Source organism: Erinaceus europaeus, chromosome 8, assembly GCF_950295315.1.
Source record: "Erinaceus europaeus chromosome 8, mEriEur2.1, whole genome shotgun sequence".
NCBI lineage: Eukaryota > Metazoa > Chordata > Mammalia > Eulipotyphla > Erinaceidae > Erinaceus > Erinaceus europaeus.
Window position 1 is genome coordinate 122,834,679 of NC_080169.1, and position 23,036 is coordinate 122,857,714.

The 23,036-nt window shown below is 53.5% G+C and overlaps 1 protein-coding gene across 2 annotated transcripts; it reads right to left on the reverse strand.

The window, feature by feature from the left end:
- On the reverse strand, window positions 1–22,990 carry ASB10 (ankyrin repeat and SOCS box containing 10). 2 transcript variants are annotated; one of them, XM_060196819.1, is made up of 6 exons: window positions 22,686–22,990; window positions 21,885–22,152; window positions 8,494–9,013; window positions 987–1,100; window positions 225–410; window positions 1–21 (listed from the first exon to the last, which is right to left on the reverse strand). In XM_060196819.1, the coding sequence occupies exons 1-5, from the start codon at window positions 22,906–22,908 to the stop codon at window positions 225–227; spliced, it is 1,311 nt and encodes a 436-aa protein (XP_060052802.1). In that variant the 5' UTR covers window positions 22,909–22,990; the 3' UTR covers window positions 1–21. The 2 variants fall into 2 exon arrangements, with proteins under 2 accessions (XP_060052802.1, XP_060052803.1); XM_060196820.1 differs by lacking the exon at window positions 22,686–22,990 and adding an exon at window positions 22,234–22,643 and having other exon boundaries at window positions 4–21.
- Window positions 22,991–23,036: the final 46 nt, after the last annotated feature.

A 23,036-nucleotide genomic window follows, 5' to 3' on the forward strand; every position in this document is an offset into this window, starting at 1 on the left:
TGTATTTATTTTATTTTTATGCTGGGGTTGAGAGAGAGAGAGAGAGAGAGAAAGAGAGAGAGCATAAGTCCTGTGTTCTATGACTGAGATACCACCCCAGCCCACTGGGGACTCTACTGCCCTTACAGTGTTGGGTGGGCTGGAGGGGCCTACCCCTCCCCTCCCCCGTCCCACTCCCTGCCCTGTCCCCCGCGTCTGGGGTCGCCCCAGCCCCGGGGACTCACCTAGTAGAGCACGTCTTCAAACTCCAGCTGCAGGAAGCGAAGTAGGCGCGGAGGCAGCGGCAGGCGGGGCAGAGCGCTGGGCAGGCGGGCGGCCAGGTGCTCGCGGATGGCACAGCGGCTCAGGTGCTGTAGGGAGCGGGGCCGTCGCACCAGGGCGAACAGGGAGGTGTAGAAACGCTGGTGCTCCTGGGGACAAGGGGGGTTCAGCCCGGCCACCCTGGGAGCAGCACCCACTCCTGGGGTGGGGAGCGGGGGGGGGGCTCCTGGTGGTTGGCGGGCAGAGGGGGGAAGGTCATGGCGCCCCACCTCCATTTTAAATTCTGGATAGACACAGAAAGTCTGAGAGAGGAAGGGGAAGAGGGGAGAGAGAGAGAGAGAGAGAGAGCTGCAACCCTACTTCATTACCTGCAAAGTATCAGCCCTGCATGTGGGTATCTGGGGCTTGAACCTGGGTCCTTGCACAAGGTAATAGGTGTGTCACTGCCTGGCACTTCTTTTTATAATTTTCTTTCTTTATTGGATTGAGACAGGCAGAGAGAGAGAGAGAGAGAGACTGAGACGGACCTACAGCCCTGCTTCACCACTTATGAAGCTTTCTCCCTGCAGGTGGAGACCGGGGACTTGAACCTGAGTCCTTGAGCACTGTAATGTGTGTGCTCAACCAGGTGCACCACCACCCGGCCCTGGGGGTGCCGTTTAGAAGCTGGTTGTCTCTGGGGGTGGACTGAGCGAGCGGTGTGAGTTTGAGTCCCAGCGCCTGACCTGCAGGGTTTCGGGGGGCACCAGGCTCCGAGCGTCCTCAGGCAGCGTGACTGAGCTGTAGGTGTTCATCAGGACCTCGATGGTCCTTGGGGACGTGCACCAGCGCTCCAGCACCTGGACAAAGAGGCAGTGGTCACTCCACAGGAGGAGGGGGTACAGGCAGCCCAGGACAGCTGCTGGGGCGTCTCCCAATGTGACCAAGTTAAAGTGAGGTGATGGGGGGGGGGTGAGGGGGCTCCTAATCCTGCGGGATCAGTGTCCTTGCAGAAGGACAGCGGCACAGGGGTCTGTCCGCACGTGGCTCAGGGGGCTGGATACACGACTACCATGCGGGGAGCCCTGAATTCCATGGACAACACCAGGGGGAGCTCTACAGATGGTGGAGCAGGGAGCTGGTCTCTCTCCATCTCTCTCTCTCCTCTCCTCTCCTCTCCTCTCCTCTCCTCTCCTCTCCTCTCCTCTCCTCTCCTCTCCTCTCCTCTCCTCTCCTCTCCTCTCCTCTCCTCTCTCTCTCTGGAAGTATAGTATGTAGTTTGGTTCAGGGAGACAGCTCAGCAGTCTTACATGTGCGCGAAGCATTAGGGTCACTCCTCAGCGCCCCTCCGCCACGTTCAGCATGGTGGTGTGGGGCTGCTAGGACAGCTTGCTTAGGTGGTGCACCTGCTTTGCTGAGTCTGAGACCCAGGTTGGAGCTCAGTTCCTGCTGCATTAGAGGAAGCGTCAGCAGTGGAGTGTCTTCCCCACCCTTTCTCTCTCTGTGACTCAATCTCTCTTTTTCTTTTCTTTTTAATTTTTATTTATAAAAAGGAAACACCAACCAAAAAAAAAAAAAAAAAAACACAGGATAAGAGGGGTACAACTCCACACAATTCCCACCACCAGAACTCCATATCCCATCCCTCCCCTGACAGCTTTCCTATTCTTTATCCCTCTGGGAGCATGGACCCAGGGTCATTGTGGGATGCAGAAGGTGGAAGGTCTGGCTTCTGGAATTGCTTCCCCGCTGAACATGGGTGTTGACAGGTGGATCCATACTCCCAGCCTGTCTCTCTCTTTCCCTAGTGGGGCAGGGCTATGGGGAAGCAGAGCTCCAGGACACATTGGTGGGGTTGTCTGTCCAAGGAAGTATGGCTGGCATCGTGCTAGTATCTGGAACCTGGTGGTTGAAAAAAGAGTTAACATTTAAAGCCAAACAAATTGTTGACTAATCATGAACCTAAAGGCTGGAATAGTGCAGATGATGAGTTGGGAGTTCTCCGTTTTGTAGATAGCTAATAGGCCTATTTTAGTTATGTTCCAAAGGGCCTGTGGCTATACTAGTTTTTTTTTTTCCTGAGCCTGAAATCTGATATGCAGGTGGATCCAAGCTATTGTCTGGGGAGATGATATCATGGCTGGGAGAAGGACGAGAAAGCTGGATCAGGGAAGAGAGTAGCTCCCTAATATGGGAAAGGTGTATAAATATTGTTGACTGTAAACCCCATCTATTTGATGTGATCTGGGGTCCATAATTAGCTTAGGAGCCTATGTGATCTCTGCATCCCTCTAGATCTGAGCTCACATTCTGTGGTCATGAGTAGGAACATTCCAAGCTGCCCCAATATCTACCCATCTTCTTCAGGTGGAGCATAGAGTATGTTGTCCAGCCTCCCTTCAGAGGATGAAACATTCTCTACCATTGTTGATCCAAGTTGGGGGCAAGGTCCTATGGGGGCCCACAAAGGGGTCTATTTTGTTGTTCTTGATGGAGACTGGTAACAGCTGAGAGAGGGATTTATTCAAGGTCTAGGCCCATCATATCTGTTTGGGAATCTCAGGACTCCCTGACTAGGGCCCCAGCTGATGGGGTGGCCTGATAGTGACTCAAGAGTCATCATTAAAGTCTGCCAGTCTCTTGCCCTTATTCAGCTTTTGCAGTCCTTGCTTTGATAAGGTTAGCTTTGGAGTGAGTGAGGGAAGTGTAACAGGAAGTAGGTGAGGAGGGTATCTAAGTCTAAGTAGACACTATTTCATTAGGAACTATCAGGTCTTTCTACTTCCTTGCTGCATATACCTGAAAGCAAAAGAGCACAGTAGTCTGAAATGAGTCAGTCTCTCTTTATATCTGAAAAAGTCAGCTCAGACTGTGAAGTTCTAGAGGCAACCAGAAGAAAAATTAAAACAAAGGTGGGTGAGAGGCTGAGGGAAAGCTCACATGGTGGAACATACACCTTACCAGGTGCAGCCTGGACTCCAGACTTGGCGTCACAGGTGAGCACTGTGCACAGCACCCAGGGAGCCCATGGAGGGTGGGCAGGGCTGTGGGGTCTCTCCTCTCTCAGCACCAGGCACAGCACCCAGGGAGCCCATGGAGGGTGGGCAGGGCTGTGGGTCTCTCCTCTCTCAGCACCAGGCACAGCACCCAGGGAGCCCCATGGAGGGTGGGCAGGGCTGTGGGGTGTCTCCTCTCTCAGCACCCTGCACAGCACCCAGGGAGCCCATGGAGGGTGGGCAGGGCTGTGGGGTGTCTCCTCTCTCAGCACCAGGCACAGCACCCAGGGAGCCCCATGGAGGGTGGGCAGGGCTGTGGGGTCTCTCCTCTCTCAGCACCCTGCACAGCACCCAGGGAGCCCATGGAGGGTGGGCAGGGCTGTGGGGTGTCTCCTCTCTCAGCACCCTGCACAGCACCCAGGGAGCCCATGGAGGGTGGGCAGGGCTGTGGGGTCTCTCCTCTCTCAGCAGCAGGCACAACAATCATGGAGCCCCATGGCGGGTGGGACAGGAGTATGCTGTTTCTTTTTCTCCTCTCTTCCTATCTAGACATAGGGTGGAAATTGACCTGGGAAAGTCTCTCAGTAATTTCTCATTAGTACTGTGCACATATGAAGCCCTGGATTCATTCCATGACACCATATAAAACAATCACTCCCAGGGGCTGGGTAGTGCCACACCTGGCTAATTGCACACATCACCATGTGCAGGGACCTGAGTTCAAGCCCTCACTCCCACTCCCCACCTATAGAGATGAAAGCTTCACAAATGGTGAAGTAGGTCTGCAGGTGTCTCTCGGTCTCTCTCTCCCCTTCTATCTCACCCTCAAATTCTCTATCCTATCAAATAAAGAAGGAAGAAATAAATTACTCTTTGCTCAAGGCCAGATCTGCCCTTTGGACTGGGGGTGGGTGGGATAGGTGGCTGGGGGTGTTCAGCCAGGGGGTGGGAGGTTTGGGCTGTGCAGCTGAGAATCAGAGCTGAGCTGGGGAGCATTCAGGGAGGAGAGACATGGCCAAGCAAACCGGCTTGGCTGGAGCCAGAGAAATTTCATTCCTTCCTTGTTATTATCTTAAATACAATTCTGGGGAGCAAATGCAGGGCCTTACACAGAGAGCTCTACAGTTGAGCCACTGAGTACTGAGAACTGAGTACTGGCCAGCCTGGCAATTATAGTAAAAAAGATATATTTATGTGTCTAGGGGGCGGGCAGCCATGTATGGAGCTGCAGGTTAAAGCCAGGGCTTTTCTCATGCAAGTCCTGTGCTTTGCCCGTGGAGCCACAACTCTGGCTGCCTGGTTCAGTTAGCATTTTATTTATTATTATTTTTAATTATTTTTATTTATTGAATCGAGACAGCCAGAAATCGACAGGGAAGGGGGTGATGGAGAGGGAGAGCGACAGACAGACACCTGCAGCCCTGCTTCACTACTCGTGAAGCTTCCCCCCTGCAGGTGAGGACCGGGGACTCAAACCCAGGTCCTTGTGCACTGTAACGTGTGTGCTCAACCAGGTGCACCACCACCCAGCCCCAGTATTTTATTTATTTATTATTTTTACCAATGCACTCATCTCTGGCTTATGGTGGTGCTGGGGACTGAACCTGGGGACCTTTAACGCCTCAGGCATGAAATGCTTTTTGCATAACTATTATTCTGTCTCCCAACTCATATTTTATTTTTTATTTTTTTAAATAAAGATTTTATTTATTTATTAATGAGAAAGATAGGAGGAGAGAGAAAGAGCCAGACATCACTCTGGTACATGTGCTGCCAGGGATTGAACTCAGGACCTCATGCTTGAGGGTCCAGTGCTTTACCCACTGTGCCACTTCCTGGACCACTCATCTTTTATTTTTGTATGTCAGCAATAGGACGAGACTAGAGAGAGGGTGAGACACAGGCACGGCCCCACCCTCCACAGAGCTCCCTTTGTTCTGACTTCGGTGTTTCCCTATGCTACCGGGAAGCAGGATTGAGGTGCCTGTCCCCCACCCGATGTCCTGTGTCCCCTGTGTATTGTCCCGCCACTGGGCGGTGCCCATGGAGCTGCCCCAGCCCGTCGCCTGAGGCAGGACTTCTGCAGGAAGCAGATGGGTATCAGAGCGATCTCTGCCCCCTGCCTCCCTGCCTGCTCTTAGCTGGCTCTCGGTCCTCCAGGCCCATGGGGGTTCCTGCAGTGCCCTCCTCCTTCACCTCTCCAGCCACACCCCTGGGAGCAGCCCTTCTGCCCTGCACGCACCCCTCTGGCGATGCTGACACGGGGAACATGGGAAGCAGGCACGGGAGATGCACTTGCTTCATAGATGGGGAAATTGAGGCCCAGAGAGAGTAAGAGACTGGCTAAGGGCCGCAAGGACTCCAGGACCAGCTAAGCTCAAAGACTGGGGGGAGCAAGGACCCACTTCAGGGGGCAGGGGACACATCTTACAGTGGCGTCTGGTGTGAGGCCAGGGTCACCCAGCAAGCTCTTGGAGCTTCCCATTAGTGGGGGTGGGGGGGAGGGTGCACCCAGTGAGCAGAGCTGGCTCAGGGAAGCCCCACCGTCTGCCTGTGCTCAGTCAGCAGCTAAGCCAGGCGCTGGGCCAGCTCTCCTTCCAACCCGGAGCAGGTTGGTGTCTCATGAGAACTGGCCGGGGGCCTGCATGGTGGAGGGAAGCAGAGAGCAGCCCCCCCTACTCAGGACAGAACCTCAACCATGCCCAGAGTGGCTACAGGTGTCAGGAAGCTGATGCAGGCGGCGGGGGGTTGGGGGTGGAGGTGGCACCTGAAGGAAGGGACAGGTAGCCCATCCTGTGTCCCTAAGGCTGGAGAGAGGGGGTGGTCCACCCCTCGGGTCTCCAGGAAGCCCACTGGCTGGCCCGCCTCCTTCTGCCACCCCCTCCCTGACGGGGCATGGGGGGGGACCATTAGCTGTCAGAGGCGCCATCAGATTACAGGAATCGCTCGCCGCCTAATTATCTGGTGTTAATAGGAGATTAATTAGTGTTAATTGTTGATTTTCTTGTATTTTCCCAAAGGGGAGACCAATCTGCCGAACTCTCAGGCTGTTTAATTATTTGGTCTTGCTCAGGAATCTCGACAGATGCTCCTGGGTTTGCATGTGAGTGGCTGAGGCTGGACAGGGGGCTGGGACTGGCCAGACCATTGGAGCCGTGTGTGTGTGTGTGTGTGTGTGTGTGTGTGTGTGTGTGTGTGCATGCGGGGGGGTGTTATAGAGTCGTTCACAGCCAGCCAAACCTGCTCTGGGCCTGGGGTTCTCTCAAGGGCAGGGGTCTGCACCCCACACAGCATGGCCTTCGTGACATTCTCCAGCCCCCGAGAAGACACAGCACAGCCTGGGGATGCCCCCTCACCCCACACACACGGACTCCAGGTGGACCCACTTTGGGGAAGTGAGCGAGAAGGGAGGCTCCACTGCAGGTCCAGGGAGATGAAGTGTGTCCTGCCCAGTCTGGATCGCTGGGCCAGTGTGACTACCTGGACTGCTGGTGGGGGAGGTGGCCTGCTGGGACAGAGGCCCCACAGGAGCCCCACAAGGACACCACGGCCAGCCAGGCTTCCTGGCAGCTTGCCATTGGCTCCCTTTCCCTGGGGTCCAGACCCCTGCTGACCGGGCCCCACTGCCCCCAGCCCACCTGCATCGAACATGCACACACATGTGTGAACACGTGTGCAGACATGCTCTCTCTCTACATATGCACATATGCTCTTTAATTTTTTAATTAGTTACTTTAAATTGTATTTATTATTGGATAGAGACAGAAATTGAGAGGGGAGGGGGAGATAGAGAGACAGAGAGACACCAGCAGCCCTGCTTCACCACTTGTAAAGCTTTCCCCCTGCTGGTGGGGACCAGGGGCTTGAACCTGAATCCTTGTGTACTGTAGTATAAGTGCTTAACTAGGTCCGCCATCACCTGGCCCCATTAACTATTTATTTTAATGAAAGACACTCTCTCTCTCTCTCTTTCTCTCTCTCTCTCTCTCTCTCCAGAGCCCTGCTCGGCTCTGGTTGATGGTGGTGCTGGGGATTGAACCTGGGACTTCAGAGCCTCAGGCAGGAAAGTTTTTTGCAGAATTATTATTATTTTCCCCAGACCCTGTTCAGCCCTAGCTGATGGTGGTGCTGGAGATCGAACCTGGGACTTCAGAGCCTCAGGAGACTCTTTGCAGAACCATGATGCCCTATTATTGTTATTGTTTATTTTTCCAGGAGAACTTCTCAGCTCTGGCTGATGGTGGTGATGGGGATTGAACTGGGGACTGCAGAGCCTCAGGCAGGAGAATCATTTGCAGAACCTCTGTGCTGTCTCCCAAGCCCTACACATGTGCACTTAACTGGCTGCACACACAGTTACACAAACATGCCTGGCTGGGTTCCAATGTGCACACACACACACACACACACACACACACACAATCCAGTCTCTGTATGCCCTGACCTTTGCCCTCTTGACCTTTACTTACTTATGTGCACAGATGTGCCCCATCTAGGGGCCAGGTGGTGGCACACCTGGCTAAGTGCCCACATTACAGCACAGACCCAGGTGGTCCTCACCTCCAGGGGGAAAAGCAAGTGGTGAAGCAAGGCTGCAGGTGTCTCTCTGTCTCATTCCCTCCTTCTATATGTATATTTGCCGCCAGGGTTATTGCTGGGGCTTAGTGCCTGCACTACAAATCCACTGCTCCTGGAAGCCATTTTTTTTCCATTTTGTTGCCCTTGTTGTTGCTATTATTGTTGCCACTGACGTTGTTGGATAGGACACAGAGAAATCAAGAGAGGAAGGGAGACAGAAATGGAGGAGAGAGACAGACACCTGCAGACCTGCTTCACCACTTGTGAAGCAACCTCCCTGCAGGTGGGGAGCCATGGGCTCGAACTGGGATCTTTATGCCGGACCTTGTACTTTGTGCCACTTGTGCTTAACCCGCTGTGCTACCGCCAGATGGCCTGATTTTTTTTTTTTTTATAAGAGCACTGATCAGCTATGGCTATGGTGGTTTGAGGGACTGAACCTGGGACTTCGGAGCCTCAGGCATGAGTGTCTCTTTGCATAACCCTTATGTTATCTACCCTACACTCTCCTTCCCTCTATATTTCTCCCACTTTTATCAATTTCTCTGTCTCTATGCAATAATAAATAAATAGATAAATAAATAAAATTGTGCCACATCCTAGCAAGGGACCCGCCCATTCAGCCAGGGAACCCCCAGTGTGCTCTACCCACCCCAGGCCCCCGCTGTCCCAGCTGTACCTTGGGGAGGGCTCCTGGCCACACCCGGACCGCCCCATGGTTGAGTAGGGCACGCACGGCCAGCTCGGGGCTCTGGGCCACAGCGGCGGGGGGCCCCTGGAGGGCACAGTGCAGGGCCATGTGCCCCCCGTAGTCCATGGCATTGACGCTGACGCCAAACGACAGGAGCAGCTCCACCACGGGCACGTGGCCCCGGCGACAGGCCAGGTGCAGGGGCCGCAGCTTGTCCCTGTCCGCCGCGTCCGCATCCGCCCCTGCGGAGAGCAGCAGCTGGCAGAGCTGCAGGCAGCGGGCAGTGGTGGCCTCGGCGGTGGCGGGGCACGTGCTGCGGGCATCACAGGCGGCCAGCAGGGGCGTCCCGCCCTCGGCGTCACGGGTGTCAGGACAGGCCCCCCGGCTCAGGAGCAGAGCTGTCAGCTCCACATGGCCCAGCCGTGCAGCCACATGCAAAGGTGTCTCCTCTTCTTCCTCGGACCTGCCCTCCACACTGGCCCCAAACCTCAGTAGCAGCTCTGCACACCTGGGAGGGGGAGAAGGGGTGAGGAGAGGCTGTCTTTACCGGAATTTCTCATTAGCAAGAGAGGAGGGACCCCACAGCCCTGCCCACCCTCCATGGGCTCCCTGGGTGCTGTGCAGGGTGCTGAGAGAGGAGACACCCCACAGCCCTGCCCACCCTCCATGGGCTCCCTGGGTGCTGTGCCTGGTGCTGAGAGAGGAGACACCCCACAGCCCTGCCCCACCCTCCATGGGCTCCCTGGGTGCTGTGCAGGGTGCTGAGAGAGGAGACACCCCACAGCCCTGCCCACCCTCCATGGGCTCCCTGGGTGCTGTGCCTGGTGCTGAGAGAGGAGACACCCCACAGCCCTGCCCACCCTCCATGGGCTCCCTGGGTGCTGAGAGAGGAGACACCCCACAGTCCTGCCCACCCTCCATGGGCTCCCTGGGTGCTGTGCAGGGTACTGAGAGAGGAGAGACCCCACAGCCCTGCCCACCCTCCATGGGCTCCCTGGGTGCTGTGCAGGGTGCTGAGAGAGGAGACACCCCACAACCCTGCCCACCCTCCATGGGCTCCCTGGATGCTGTGCAGGGTGCTGAGAGAGGAGACACCCCACAGCCCTGCCCACCCTCCATGGGCTCCCTGGGTGCTGTGCAGGGTTCTGAGAGAGGAGACACCCCACAGCCCTGCCCACCCTCCATGGGCTCCCTGGGTGCTGTGCAGGGTGCTGAGAGAGGAGACACCCCACAGCCCTGCCCACCCTCCATGGGCTCCCTGGGTGCTGTGCAGGGTGCTGAGAGAGGAGACACCCCACAGCCCTGCCCACCCTCCATGGGCTCCCTGGGTGCTGTGCCTGGTGCTGAGAGAGGAGACACCCCACAGCCCTGCCCACCCTCCATGGGTTCCCTGGGTGCTGTGCCTGGTGCTGAGAGAGGAGACACCCCACAGCCCTGCCCACCCTCCATGGGTTCCCTGGGTGCTGTGCCTGGTGCTGAGAGAGGAGACACCCCACAGCCCTGCCCACCCTCCATGGGCTCCCTGGGTGCTGTGCCTGGTGCTGAGAGAGGAGACACCCCACAGCCCTGCCCACCCTCCATGGGCTCCCTGGGTGCTGTGCAGGGTGCTGAGAGAGGAGACACCCCACAGCCCTGCCCACCCTCCATGGGCTCCCTGGGTGCTGTGCAGGGTGCTGAGAGAGGAGACACCCCACAGCCCTGCCCACCCTCCATGGGCTCCCTGGGTGCTGTGCCTGGTGCTGAGAGAGGAGACACCCCACAGCCCTGCCCACCCTCCATGGGCTCCCTGGGTGCTGTGCCTGGTGCTGAGAGAGGAGACACCCCACAGCCCTGCCCACCCTCCATGGGCTCCCTGGGTGCTGTGCCTGGTGCTGAGAGAGGAGACACCCCACAGCCCTGCCCACCCTCCATGGGCTCCCTGGGTGCTGTGCCTGATGCTGAGAGAGGGGAGACCCCACAGTCCTGCCCACCCTCCATGGGCTCCCTGGGTGCTGTGCAGGGTACTGAGAGAGGAGAGACCCCACAGCCCTGCCCACCCTCCATGGGCTCCCTGGGTGCTGTGCCTGGTGCTGAGAGAGGAGAGACCCACAGCCCTGCCCACCCTCCATGGGCTCCCTGGGTGCTGTGCCTAGTGCTGAGAGAGGAGACACCCCACAGCCCTGCCCACGCTCCATGGGCTTCCTGGGTGCTGTGCAGGGTGCTGAGAGAGGAGAGACCCCACAGCCCTGCGGTGGCCACCCTCCATGGGCTCCTGGGTGCTGTGCCTGGTGCTCCCGTGTTAGCTTGTGCTGGTAAGATACACTCTACCGTCTGAGCTATTTTCAGACCCTTTCTTCCTTCCTCCTCTCCCTTCTTTAAACTTGTGTCTTATAATTAAATTTATGACTACCTGCCTTTCTAGAAGTATGATTATTAGGAAGTTTCTCTCATTCTGGTCTCAGAACATAGAAAGTCAGATGGGGGAGTCGGGCGGTAGCGCAGTGGGTTAAGCGCACTTGGCGCAAAGCGCAAGGACCAGCGCAAAGATCCTGGTTTGAGCCCCCGGCTCCCCACCTGAGGGGAGTCGCTTCCCAGGTGGTGAAGCAGGTCTGCAGGTGTCTGTCTTTCTCTCCCCCTCTCTGTCTTCCCTCCTCTCTCCATTTCTCTCTGTCCTATCCAACAACGAAGACAGACAATAATAACTACAACAATAAAACAACAAGGGCAACAAAAAGGGAATAAATAAATACATAAATATTTTTTAAAAGTCAGATAGGACTAGGGAAACAGGATAAAAGTTACATAAAAACCTTTCATGCCAAGACAGCTACTGGATGGTTTCACTCTTGGGAATAATCTGGACAACTGATACACATGAACTTGCAGAAAACAAGCAAACAAAAATAAAGAGACATGGCAGAGGAGCAGTGGCAGAAGCCAGACCTTCCACCTTCTGCTCCCATAATGACCCTGGGTCCACACTCCCAGAGGGATAAAGAACAGGAAAGTTTCAGTGGAGGGGATGGGATACAGAACTCTGGTGAAGGGAACTGTGTGGAATTGTACCCCTTCTTGCATGGCATGTAAAGTTCTTCTCTCATTGTCATTCTCCCATTCTGTGAGGGGTCTCTTGGTTTGGGTAGTGGTTTCTTTTGTTGTGCAGAAGCTTTTTAATTTGATGTAGTCCCATTGGTTTATTTTTTATTTAGTATTCTTTGTAATTTCATTGATGATTTCTTTAAAATTTAGATGGAAAAGAGTTCTGCCAACATTTTCCTCTAAGTATTTGATAGTTTTCGGTCTAACATCCAAGTCCTTGATCCACTTGGAATTTACTTTTGTATTTGGTGAAATACAGTGGTTGAGTTTCATTCCTATGCATGTTTCAACCCAATTTTTTCAACACCATTTGCTGAAGAGACTCTGCTTTCCCCATTTAATAGTCTGGGCCCCTTTGTCAAAGATTAGATGTCCATAGGTGTGGGGACTCACTTCTGGGCTCTCAATTCTACTCCACTGGTCAGTGTGTCTATTCATGTTCCAGTACCAAGCAATTTTGATGACAATGGCCCTATAATACAGTTTGAGACTTGGGAGTGTGATGCCTCCAGTTCTGTTCTTTCTTCTCAAGATAGTTTTGGTAATTTTTTTTTTTTTTAGTTTTGGCAATTCTAGGTCTTTTCTGGTTCCAGATAAACAATTGTAGCTTTTTTTTCTGTTGTCCTAAAATACTTGGAAAGGATCTTGATGGGGATAGCATTAAATTTGTAGATGGCTCTGGGTAATATATTCATTTTGATGATGTTAATTCTTCCAGCCCATGAACAGGGAATATCTTTCCACTTCTTTGTGTCTTTTTCAATTTCCTTGAGTAGTGACTCATAATTTTCAGTATATAAGTCTTTCACTTTTTTGTTAGGTTTATTTCTAGATATTTTATTGTTTTTGTGGCTATAGTAAAAGGAAGTGATTTCTGGATTTCTTCTTCTTCTAACTTATTGTTTGCATAAAGTAATGCCACTGAATTTTGAATGTTAATTCTGTAGCCTGACACCTTACTGTATTGCCTGATAATTTCTGAGAGCTTTCTGCCAGATTCTTTAGGTTTTTCTATGTATACTATCATGTCATCTGCAAATAGGGAGAGTTTGACTTTTCTTCCAATCTGTATGCCTTTAATTCCTTGCTCCTGCCTGATTGCTATGGCAAGAACTTCCAACACTATGTTGAATAGTAATGGTGATAGTGGGCAGCCCTGTCTAGTACCTGATCTGAGTGGAAATGCTTCCAGTTTTTCACCATTGAGTATGATGTTGGCTGTAGGTTTGCTATATATAGACTCCACTATCTTGAGGAATTTTTTTATCTATTCCCCATTTTTGTAGCATTTTGATCATAAAGGGATGTTAGATTTTGTCAAAGGCTTTCTCTGCATCTATTGACATGACTATATGGTTTTTGGTCTTGCTTTTGTTGATGTGGTGGGTCACATTGATTGATTTATATATATTAAACCAACCTTGCATGCCTGGGATAAACCCTACTTGGTCATGATGCACAATCTTTTTAATATACTGCTGTGTCCAGTTGGCTAGAATTTTGTTCAGTATTTTAGCATCTATGTTCATTAGAGATATTGATCTGTAGTTTTCTTTTTTTTGTGGTATCCTTATCTGCTGTTGGTATCAATGTGATGTCAGCTTCATAGAAGCTGGAAGGGAGCATTCCTGCGTCTTCAATATTTGGAAGCGTTTTAAAAGTAGTGGTATTAGCTTTTCCTTGAAGGTTTTGTAGAATTCATTTGTAAAACCATCTGGTCCAGGACTTTTATTCTTGGAAAGGTTTTTGATAACTGTTTCAATGTCTTTGGCTGTGATTGGCCTGCTCATATTTTCTAGTTCATCTTTATTTAATTTTGGAAGTTTGTAGGTATCTAGGAACTCGCCCATTTCTTCCAGTTTCTCTAGCTTAGTGGCATAGAGTTGTTCATAGAAATCTTGGATGATATGTTGAATTTCTGCGGTGTCTGTTGTGATATCTCCTCTTTCATTGACTATCCGATTTATTTGGGTCGTCTCCCTTTTTTGTTTTGTGAGTCTCACTATGGGTTTGTTGATTTGTTCACCCTTTCAAAGAACCAACACTTAGCTTCATTGATCTTTTGTATGGTTTTCTTATTTCCATTGTTATTTATTTCTGCCCTAACTTTAGTTATTTCAGTCCTTCCCTGTCATTTCACGAACATCTCATAAAAACTGCAGCAAAGGTGGGCACGAGGAATAACATCATTGCAAGACTGGCCAGCTCCTCATGGGGCGCGAGCGCTTCCACACTACGATCATCATCTCTGGCATTATGCTATTCCACTGCAGAATACTGTGCCCCAGTATGGTTCCGTAGCCCCCATGTCCACTTGGTCGACTCCAAATTATATTCCTCCATGAGGGTCATTTCTGGAACCATCTGTTCCACCCCAGTTCCATGGCTGCCAGTTCTTAGCAACATCGCCCCGCCAGATATTCGTCGGGATGTGGCATCATCTAAGTTCATTTCCCACGTCTACGCTCGACCGGACCTGCCAATATACGCGGATATCTTTGCCCACCCTGTCCAACGCTTGACGTCTCATCATCCCATCTGGTCCCCTACGCCTACACTGAACTTCTCTGTTCCAGACTCTTGGAAACAGAGTTGGCAGTCAGATGAGGTCAAGAACAAACACCTCATCACAGACCCCTGCAAGCGTCAACCTGGCTTTGACCTAGCACGTTATGATTGGGCCCTCCTCAATCGCTATCGAACAGGCCATGGTCGGTGCGCCGCTATGTTCCATCGCTGGGGAGCCAGAGACGACCCGAACTGCCCCTGCGGCTCCAGACAGACTATGACCCACATAGTCAACGACTGCCACCTCTCCAGATTCAAAGGAGGTCTCGAAACTTTACATCAGGCTCAACCTGACGCTGTTGACTGGCTACGGAAGAAGGGCAAACGCTAGAAGAAGAAGAAGTCCTTCCTGTTGCTTTAGGGTTCCTTTGTTCTTCTTCTAAGTCTTTAAGATGAGCAATCGGGTTGTTTATTTGAGCTTTTTCTCAATTCCTAATGTGTGCTTGTATGGCTATGAACTTCCCTCGTAGTACTCGTAGCCTTAGCTGTGTCCCAAATATTTTGATAGCTTGAGTCTTCATTTTCATTGAATCGCGAAACATTTTGATTTCTTCCTTAATTTCCTCTTTGACCCAGTAGTTGTTAAGAAAGCTTCACAAATGTTGGAGCAGGGCTGCAGGTGTCTGTCTCTCTCCCTCTCTACCTCCCCCTTCCTCTCAATTTCTGGCTGTTCCTATCCAGTAAATAAACAAATACAAAAAAAAAGGAAGAAAAAATGGACCCTGAGAGTGATGAACTTGTCATGCAGGTGCTGTGTCCCAGTGATAACACCGGTGGCAATAAAAAAATAGATTAAATATTTTTTTATTGTTGTTGTAGTTATTGATGTCATCGTTGCTGGATAGGATAGAGAGAAATGGAGAGAGGAGGGGAAGACAGAGAGGCGGAGAGACAGAGAGATACCTGCAGACCTGCTTCACCGCCTGTGAAGTGACTCCCCTGCAAGTGGGGAGCCGGGGGCTCGAACTGCGATCCTTATGTCCAGTGTGCTTTGCGCCACGTGCACTTAACCCATTGCACTACTGCCCGACTCCCAGATTAAATATTTTTAACACCTACTTTTCTGTATGTCTGAAGCTCTGTTGAGAAGTTTAGTATTTTTAAACTTAAAATTTAAAATTAAAAATATATATATTTTTTCTTTTTTTCTGTTCTTGTTTTTTATTGTTGTTGTAGTTGATGTTGTAGACATCGCCCTGCAGGTGGGGAGCCAGGGGCTCAAACTGGGATCCTTAGGCTGGTCCTTGTGCTTTGTGCCATGTGCGCTTAACCCGTTGTGGTACCACCCGACTCCCAGATTATATATATATATATATATATATATATATATATATATATATATATATTTAAATTATTTCCAGAAATTGATGTTTTTTTTATATTTTATTTATTTATTAATGAGAAAGATAGGAAGAGAGAGAAAGAACCAGACATCACTCTGATACATGTGCTGCCAGGAATTGAACTCAGGACCTCATGCTTGAGAGTCCAATGCTTTATCCACTGTGCCATCTCCTGGACCACAGATTAAATATTTTTAACACCTACCTTTCTGTATGTCTGAAGCTCTGTTGAGCAATTTAGTTTTTTAAACTTAAATTTTTAAAAATTTTTTAAAAAATATATTTTTCTTTCTATTGTTCTTGTTTTTTATTGTTGTTGTAGGTATTATTGTTGCTATCGATGTTATCGTTGTTGGATAGGACAGAGAGACATGGAGAGAGGAAGGGAAGACAGAGAGGGGGAGAGAAAGACAGACACCTGCAGACCTGCTTCACCGCCTGTGAAGCGACTCCCCTGCAGGTAGGGAGCCGGGGGCTCGAACCGGGATCCTTATGCGGGTCCTTGCGTATGTGCCACCTGCACTTAACCCGCTGTGCTGCCACCCAACTCCCAGAATTTTCTTTAAATTTATTTAATGATGGAGACAAAGACCAGAGCCCTGCTCAGCTTGGGCTTATAGGGTTGAGCTCTGGCTCCACTCAGGGCCCCACAGACAGCATGGGGGAGCTCTCTGCTATCTGTTTCTTCTTCCCTCTTCTCTCTTCCTATCTTTCCGTGCAGCCAATAAGGATGAGAACGTTAGGCCACTCAGCAGTGCTGTGTGTCATGACATCCTGGGCCCAGGCACTGGCACTCACTGCAGTAGGGGAAGGAAGAGCAAAAACACTTGTCCTCTCCAGGAAAGGAAAGAACACCCCCTCCCCGGGCCTGCTCTCAGGGGGCTGAGCCTGGGCGCGACCAGAGCTGCAGAGTGGGTCCCACAGAGCCACGCTGTGGGCACAGAAGCCATGTGAAGAGAGTGTGAAGATAGCTGGGAGGTAGCGCAGCAGGTTAAGCACCAAGGACCGGCATAAGGATCCAGGTTTGAGCTGCCGGCTCCCCACCTGCAGGGAGAAGCAGGACTCAGGTGTCTGTCTTTCTCTCCCCCTCTCTGTCTTCCCCTCCTCTCTCCACAGAAGCCATGTGAGATCACTAAGCACGTGAGGATGCTTGACCTCACGGACCCCATCAATTCTAAAGACTGAGTCCCACTGGGACTGCCCCTTCCGTGCCCCTCCCCACACGACCCCCGGGTCACATGCCCGGGGCTTGAAGCTACCCACCCCAAACAGATAAATCCATTCAATACCTCATTAGCTTCTTCACTGATAACATTGGGGATACCTTGTGTTCAACAAAGTGTCTGATCAAAATCAATTTCACAGCCATCCAGACTCCATGCTCACACCACGTTAGTCAACATGGGGGCACCACCTCAGGGTCTCTCACCAGATGGGGGAGGGAAACAGGAACTCCGAGCGGTCTCAGGAAGCCAGCAGGGTCCGGGAGGTGGCCCAGCGAGTACGGTGCTGAACAGGGAAGCATGAGACCCCAGGCTCGATCCCTGGCATCCCATGTGCCAGAGTGCTGTTCTAGTTCTCACTCTCTCTCACACTAATACAGCAACAAATTGATCCGTTTTTAATTGCCACCAGAGTTAACACTGGGGCTCAGTGCCTGCACTATGTGTTCACTGCTCTGGGTGGGCATTTTTTCCATTAGTGCTGTGCAGGGTGCTGAGAGAGGAGACACCCCACAGCCCTGCCCACCCTCCATGGGCTCCCTGGGTGCTGTGCAGGGTGCTGAGAGAGGAGAGATCCCACAGCCCTGCCCACCCTCCATGGGCTCCCTGGGTGCTGTGCAGGGTGCTGAGAGAGGAGAGACCCCACAGCCCTGCCCACCCTCCATGGGGCTCCCTGGGTGCTGTGCATGGTGCTGAGAGAGGAGACACCCCACAGCCCTGCCCACCCTCCATGGGCTCCCTGGGTGCTGTGCAGGGTGCTGAGAGAGGAGAGACCCCACAGCCCTGCCCACCCTCCATGGGCTCCCTGGGTGCTGTGCATGGTGCTGAGAGAGGAGACACCCCACAGCCCTGCCCACCCTCCATGGGCTCCCTGGGTGCTGTGCAGGGTGCTGAGAGAGGAGACACCCCACAGCCCTGCCCACCCTCCATGGGCTCCCTGGGTGCTGTGCATGGTGCTGAGAGAGGAGACACCCCACAGCCCTGCCCACCCTCCATGGGCTCCCTGGGTGCTGTGCATGGTGCTGAGAGAGGAGAGACCCACAGCCCTGCCCACCCTCCACGGGCTCCCTGGGTGCTGTGCCTGGTGCTGAGAGAGGAGACACCCCACAGCCCTGCCCACCCTCCATGGGCTCCCTGGGTGCTGTGCATGGTGCTGAGAGAGGAGAGATCCCACAGCCCTGCCCACCCTCCATGGGCTCCCTGGGTGCTGTGCATGGTGCTGAGAGAGGAGACACCCCACAGCCTGCCCACCCTCCATGGGCTCCCTGGGTGCTGTGCAGGGTGCTGAGAGAGGAGAGACCCACAGCCCTGCCCACCCTCCATGGGCTCCCTGGGTGCTGTGCAGGGTGCTGAGAGAGGAGACACCCCACAGCCCTGCCCACCCTCCATGGGCTCCCTGGGTGCTGTGCCTGGTGCTGAGAGAGGAGAGATCCCACAGCCCTGCCCACCCTCCATGGGCTCCCTGGGTGCTGTGCATGGTGCTGAGAGAGGAGAGATCCCACAGACCTGCCCACCCTCCATGGGCTCCCTGGGTGCTGTGCATGGTGCTTAGAGAGGAGACACCCCACAGCCTGCCCACCCTCCATGGGCTCCCTGGGTGCTGTGCATGGTGCTGAGAGAGGAGAGACCCACAGCCCTGCCCACCCTCCATGGGCTCCCTGGGTGCTGTGCAGGGTGCTGAGAGAGGAGACACCCCACAGCCCTGCCCACCCTCCATGGGCTCCCTGGGTGCTGTGCATGGTGCTGAGAGAGGAGAGATCCCACAGCCCTGCCCACCCTCCATGGGCTCCCTGGGTGCTGTGCATGGTGCTGAGAGAGGAGACACCCCACAGCCTGCCCACCCTCCATGGGCTCCCTGGGTGCTGTGCATGGTGCTGAGAGAGGAGAGACCCACAGCCCTGCCCACCCTCCATGGGCTCCCTGGGTGCTGTGCATGGTGCTGAGAGAGGAGAGACCCCACAGCCCTGCCCACCCTCCATGGGCTCCCTGGGTGCTGTGCAGGGTGCTGAGAGAGGAGACACCCCACAGCCCTGCCCACCCTCCATCGGCTCCCTGGGTGCTGTGCCTGGTGCTGAGAGAGGATAGACCCCACAGCCCTGCCCACCCTCCATGGGCTCCCTGGGTGCTGTGCAGGGTGCTGAGAGAGGAGAGACCCCACAGCCCTGCCCACCCTCCATGGGCTCCCTGGGTACTGTGCAGGGTGCTGAGAGAGGAGACCCCGCATCCCTGCCCACCCTCCATGGGCTCCCTGGGTGCTGTGCCTGGTGCTGAGAGAGGAGACCCCACAGCCCTACTCCACCATGAGAGTGGCGAAGCAGGTCTGCAGGTCACTCTCTCCCTCTCCTCTGTTATTGTCTCTGTCCTATCCAATAAAATTGAAAAAATGGCGTCCAGGAGCAGTGGATTCACAGTGCCATCACCAAGCTCCAGTAGTAACCCCCGAGGCACACACACAAAAGCAAACAGACAACACAGCACCTCTCCACTATCTCTAGAGCTCTCCCCCAGTGCTGCCTGTGATCCTCCCAGGTGGGGCCCCGGGCTCAAAGCCAGCAGTGCCTGACATTCCCCCCACCTCCTGGGCCTTGGCTGCTGGCTTCTCTTTTAGTTAATTTTAAAAGATATTTACATGGCCTGAGAGGAAGTGCAGTGGGTCCATGTGGACTCTCGAACTTGGGTTCAGTCCCTGGCACCATATGTGTGAGAGTGGATCTCTGGTTCTCTCTGTGTGTATTTCTTTATCTCTCTCTTTCTCCTTCCATCTCTCTTTCCTATCTATCTCTCTCTCCTCTTTCTCCCCCTTTCTGGTCTCTCTCCCTCTCAATAGCAAGTAAATTAGTTTTTTAAAAAAAATTGTTTAATAACACCAGAGAGAGAGAGAGAGGGAGAGAGAGGCTAAGAGAGAGGAGAGGAGAGAACAGAGTCTCACTCTGGCCCATGCAGTCTCACTCAGGACTTCCTGCTTACAAATCTCGTGCCTTACTATGTGACACCACCACCAGAGTGCTGGGGTTAAAACTTAACTCTTAAAAAAAAAAACCTTAACTCCTAGTGCCCCTCCTTCTTGGATCCTCTCTTTCTCCCTTTGGTTCGTCTGTCCTCAGAGGATTCCATGGACTTAGTCAGATTAGGGTTTAAGATATGAGCATGGTTTAATAGAAACACAATGCAAGGACTCCAATTCAAGTCCCTACTCCCCACATGAAGGGAAGCTTCACAAGTGGGTAAAGCAGGGCTGCAGGTGTGTCTCTTTCTCAGGCTTGCAAGTCAATATATATGTATATATGGTCTAAGCACACCTGGCACAAAGCACAAGGACGGGCATTAGGATCCCGGTTCGAGTCCCCGGCTCCCCACCTGTAGGGGAGTCGCTTCACAGGCGGTGAAGCAGGTCTGCAGGTGTCTCTCTGTCTCTTCCCCTCTCTGTCTTCCCCTCCTCTCTCCATTTCTCACTGTCCTATCTAATAACGATAGCATCAATAACAATAATAACTACAACAACAACAAAAACAAGGACAACAAAAGGGAAAATAAATATTAAAAAATGTTTTTAAAAAATATATATATTATGTATATATTATTGGGAAGATATATATTTTCATTCCTTATCCTACCTCCTCTGACCCCCAGCAGTTCTCCTGTGGTGCTGGGCGCCAGGGCTCTGCACACATTAAGACACATATTCCTACCTATTTCATTATCTCCTGTTCTCCATTTTTTGTCAGCTATCATATGAATGAATGTCTTCCCCCCACACACACTCTCCACCCCCCCAGAACCCACCATTCTTCTGTCTCTGTGAGTCTCACTTTTCAAGATTGTAGACTTTGATCTTTTGTGACCGGCTTACTTCACCTAGCTCTGCCAAGCTCCACAAGTCTGGGAGAATTTCCTTCCTTTAATAAAATGATTTTCGGGAGTAAGGCAGTAGCGCAGCGGGCAAAGCACAAAGACCGGCGTAAGGATCCCGGTTCGAGCCCCCGGCTCCCCACCTGGAGGGGAGTCGCTTCACAGGCGGTGAAACAGGTCTGCAGGTGTCTGTCTTTCTCTCCCCCTCTCTGTCTTCCCCTCCTCTCTCCATTTCTCTCTGTCCTACCTGTCGACGACGACATCAATAACAAGAACAATAATAACTACAACAATAAAACAACAAGGGCAACAAAAGGGAATAAATAAATAAATAAATAAATAAATAAAAGAAATGAAGCTGAGGGAGTGTTTCAAATAAAAATAAAATGATTTTCTTGGGGCCAGGCAGTGGTGCACCTGATTAAGCACACACACTACAGTGTGCAAGGACCCGGGCTCAAGCCCCCGGTCCCCACCAGCAGGGGGAAAGTTTCACAAGCAGTGAAGCAGGGCCATAGGTGTCTCTCTGTCTCTCTCCCTCTCTATCTTCCTCCTCCCGTCCCAATTTCTCTGCCTCTATCCAATAAAAAAATAAATAAAATTTAAAAACTCATTCTCTTTATTTGCCATGAGCAACACCCAGGGAAAAGGTCATATAAGAAAGGGAGAGTGGTCTGGAAGTTGGCGCAGTGGGTAAAGCACTGGAGTCTCACGCATGAGGTCCCAAGTTCAGTCCCTGGCAGCACATGTACCAGAATGATATCTGGTAATAACTTTTAAATATTAAAAGAGAGAGAGAAGAGCCAGAGCTCAACTCTGGAGCATGCAGCACTGGGAGGAGCCTCAAGCAGGATGCAGTTGTGGGGGCTGCTGTGAAGTTCTATCTCTTGCTGGAAAGGGCTCATGGTCACTCACATGTGGGGGTTTGGCTGGCTGGGCTCAGCCTCTGTGCCCCTTTATCGGAGGGTAGGTCCATCAGGCCAGAGCCAGACACTTGCTGCAGGGATGGTCCCCTCTCTAGGGGTCCCCCAGATGGCTGGAGTCTTGGACACTGGGGATGAGGGGGCAGGTCTTACTCACTGCCTGCTGAGCCTGAAGCTGGGACATGGGACAACGGAGAATTTCAGATGCCCTGGCAGCCTCATCTGGGGTGACGAGAGTATGGTTTGGGGAGCAGCCCTGCCCTCCCTGCCCAGACCCCTTGGCGCCTCCCACCCGGCCTGCCCCCACTCCCACTCACATCCCCTGCCCCACTCCCACCCACATCCCCACTGGCCCTGCTCCACTCCCCAGTGGAGGGCTTTGGGGTACCACTCACTCCAGCAAGCCGGCGCCCCTGCACAGATGCAGGGGGGGCTTCCCGTCCTGGTCTGGCAGGTTGGGGTCGGCACCGGCCACCAGCAGGGCACGGACACAGGCGGCGTGGCCGGCACTGCAGGCTTCGTGCAGGGCGGTGCGGCCCCCAGGGGCACTGTCGGGCCGGGCCCCCCGCCTCAGGAGCAGCTGCAGGATCCCGGTGTGGCCCCGGCTGGCAGCCACGTGCAGCGGCGTGGTCAGCTCCTCCTGGTAGGTCAGGGACCAGAGTCCTGGGAGGGAGGCGAGACTGAGCTCACAGCATCCCCCTCACCCAGCCCAGCACCCCACAGTGGAGCGGGCCCAGCGCATACTCAGGGCACGGATGTTGAAACGGAAATCCCTCCAGCGTTCGGGGTCACTAGTGTCAAACACGGAGTCAGGGCCCAGGCCTGAGTCGGGGTCAGCGAGGATGAGGGCCACGGAGGCTGTGTCCCCGGCCAGCACCGCGCGCCAGAAGGCCAGCGCAGGCCCCGAGGCCAAGCGGGCCACGATGGGCCCCGGGGACTCCCCGGAAGCCCCACCACTGGGGCGCTCCACCAGCCTGGCGCACAGGGGGTGTCTGTCTCCCGGGGGCGACTCCTGCCCCCCGAAATCCTCTGAGGACCAGCTCATAAGGGCAGAAGGGACAGAGGCTGTGTCCTTGGCCCCCAGCCTCGGCCTCGGCCGGGCGCTGTCTGCAGCTATTCTGGGCCCCGCGTGACCCTTAGCTGCGCCAGCCCAGCCTGGGTCAGGCCCTCCTGGGGGGCGGCCCCCTGCCCCTCACCCCTGTCGCTGCTGCTCCAGCGGGGCTCTGCCGCTCGGCTCTGCAGCAGCAGGTCTGCCGTGCTGTGCGGGGGGAAGAGCTCTTGTAGCCGGCCCAGGTCTCCTGTGTACAGCGCGTTCTGCAGAGCCATGTCCCTGCACAGCAGCGGGGGGGCCCGGGGACCCCAGGCCCGGCGGGCAGGGGTGTGGGGCAGGCGGGGAGAGAAGCTGTTTCTCCTGGACATGGCCCGACCGGTGAGTGGGGCGCCAGGCAGATGGGGCCCCTGGGTGCTGGCCTGTGGGAGGGGCGGCGGAACAGGGTGCCATAAATAGCTTGCTGTGAGGCTGCCAGGAGTGGAGCGGGCTGGCATGG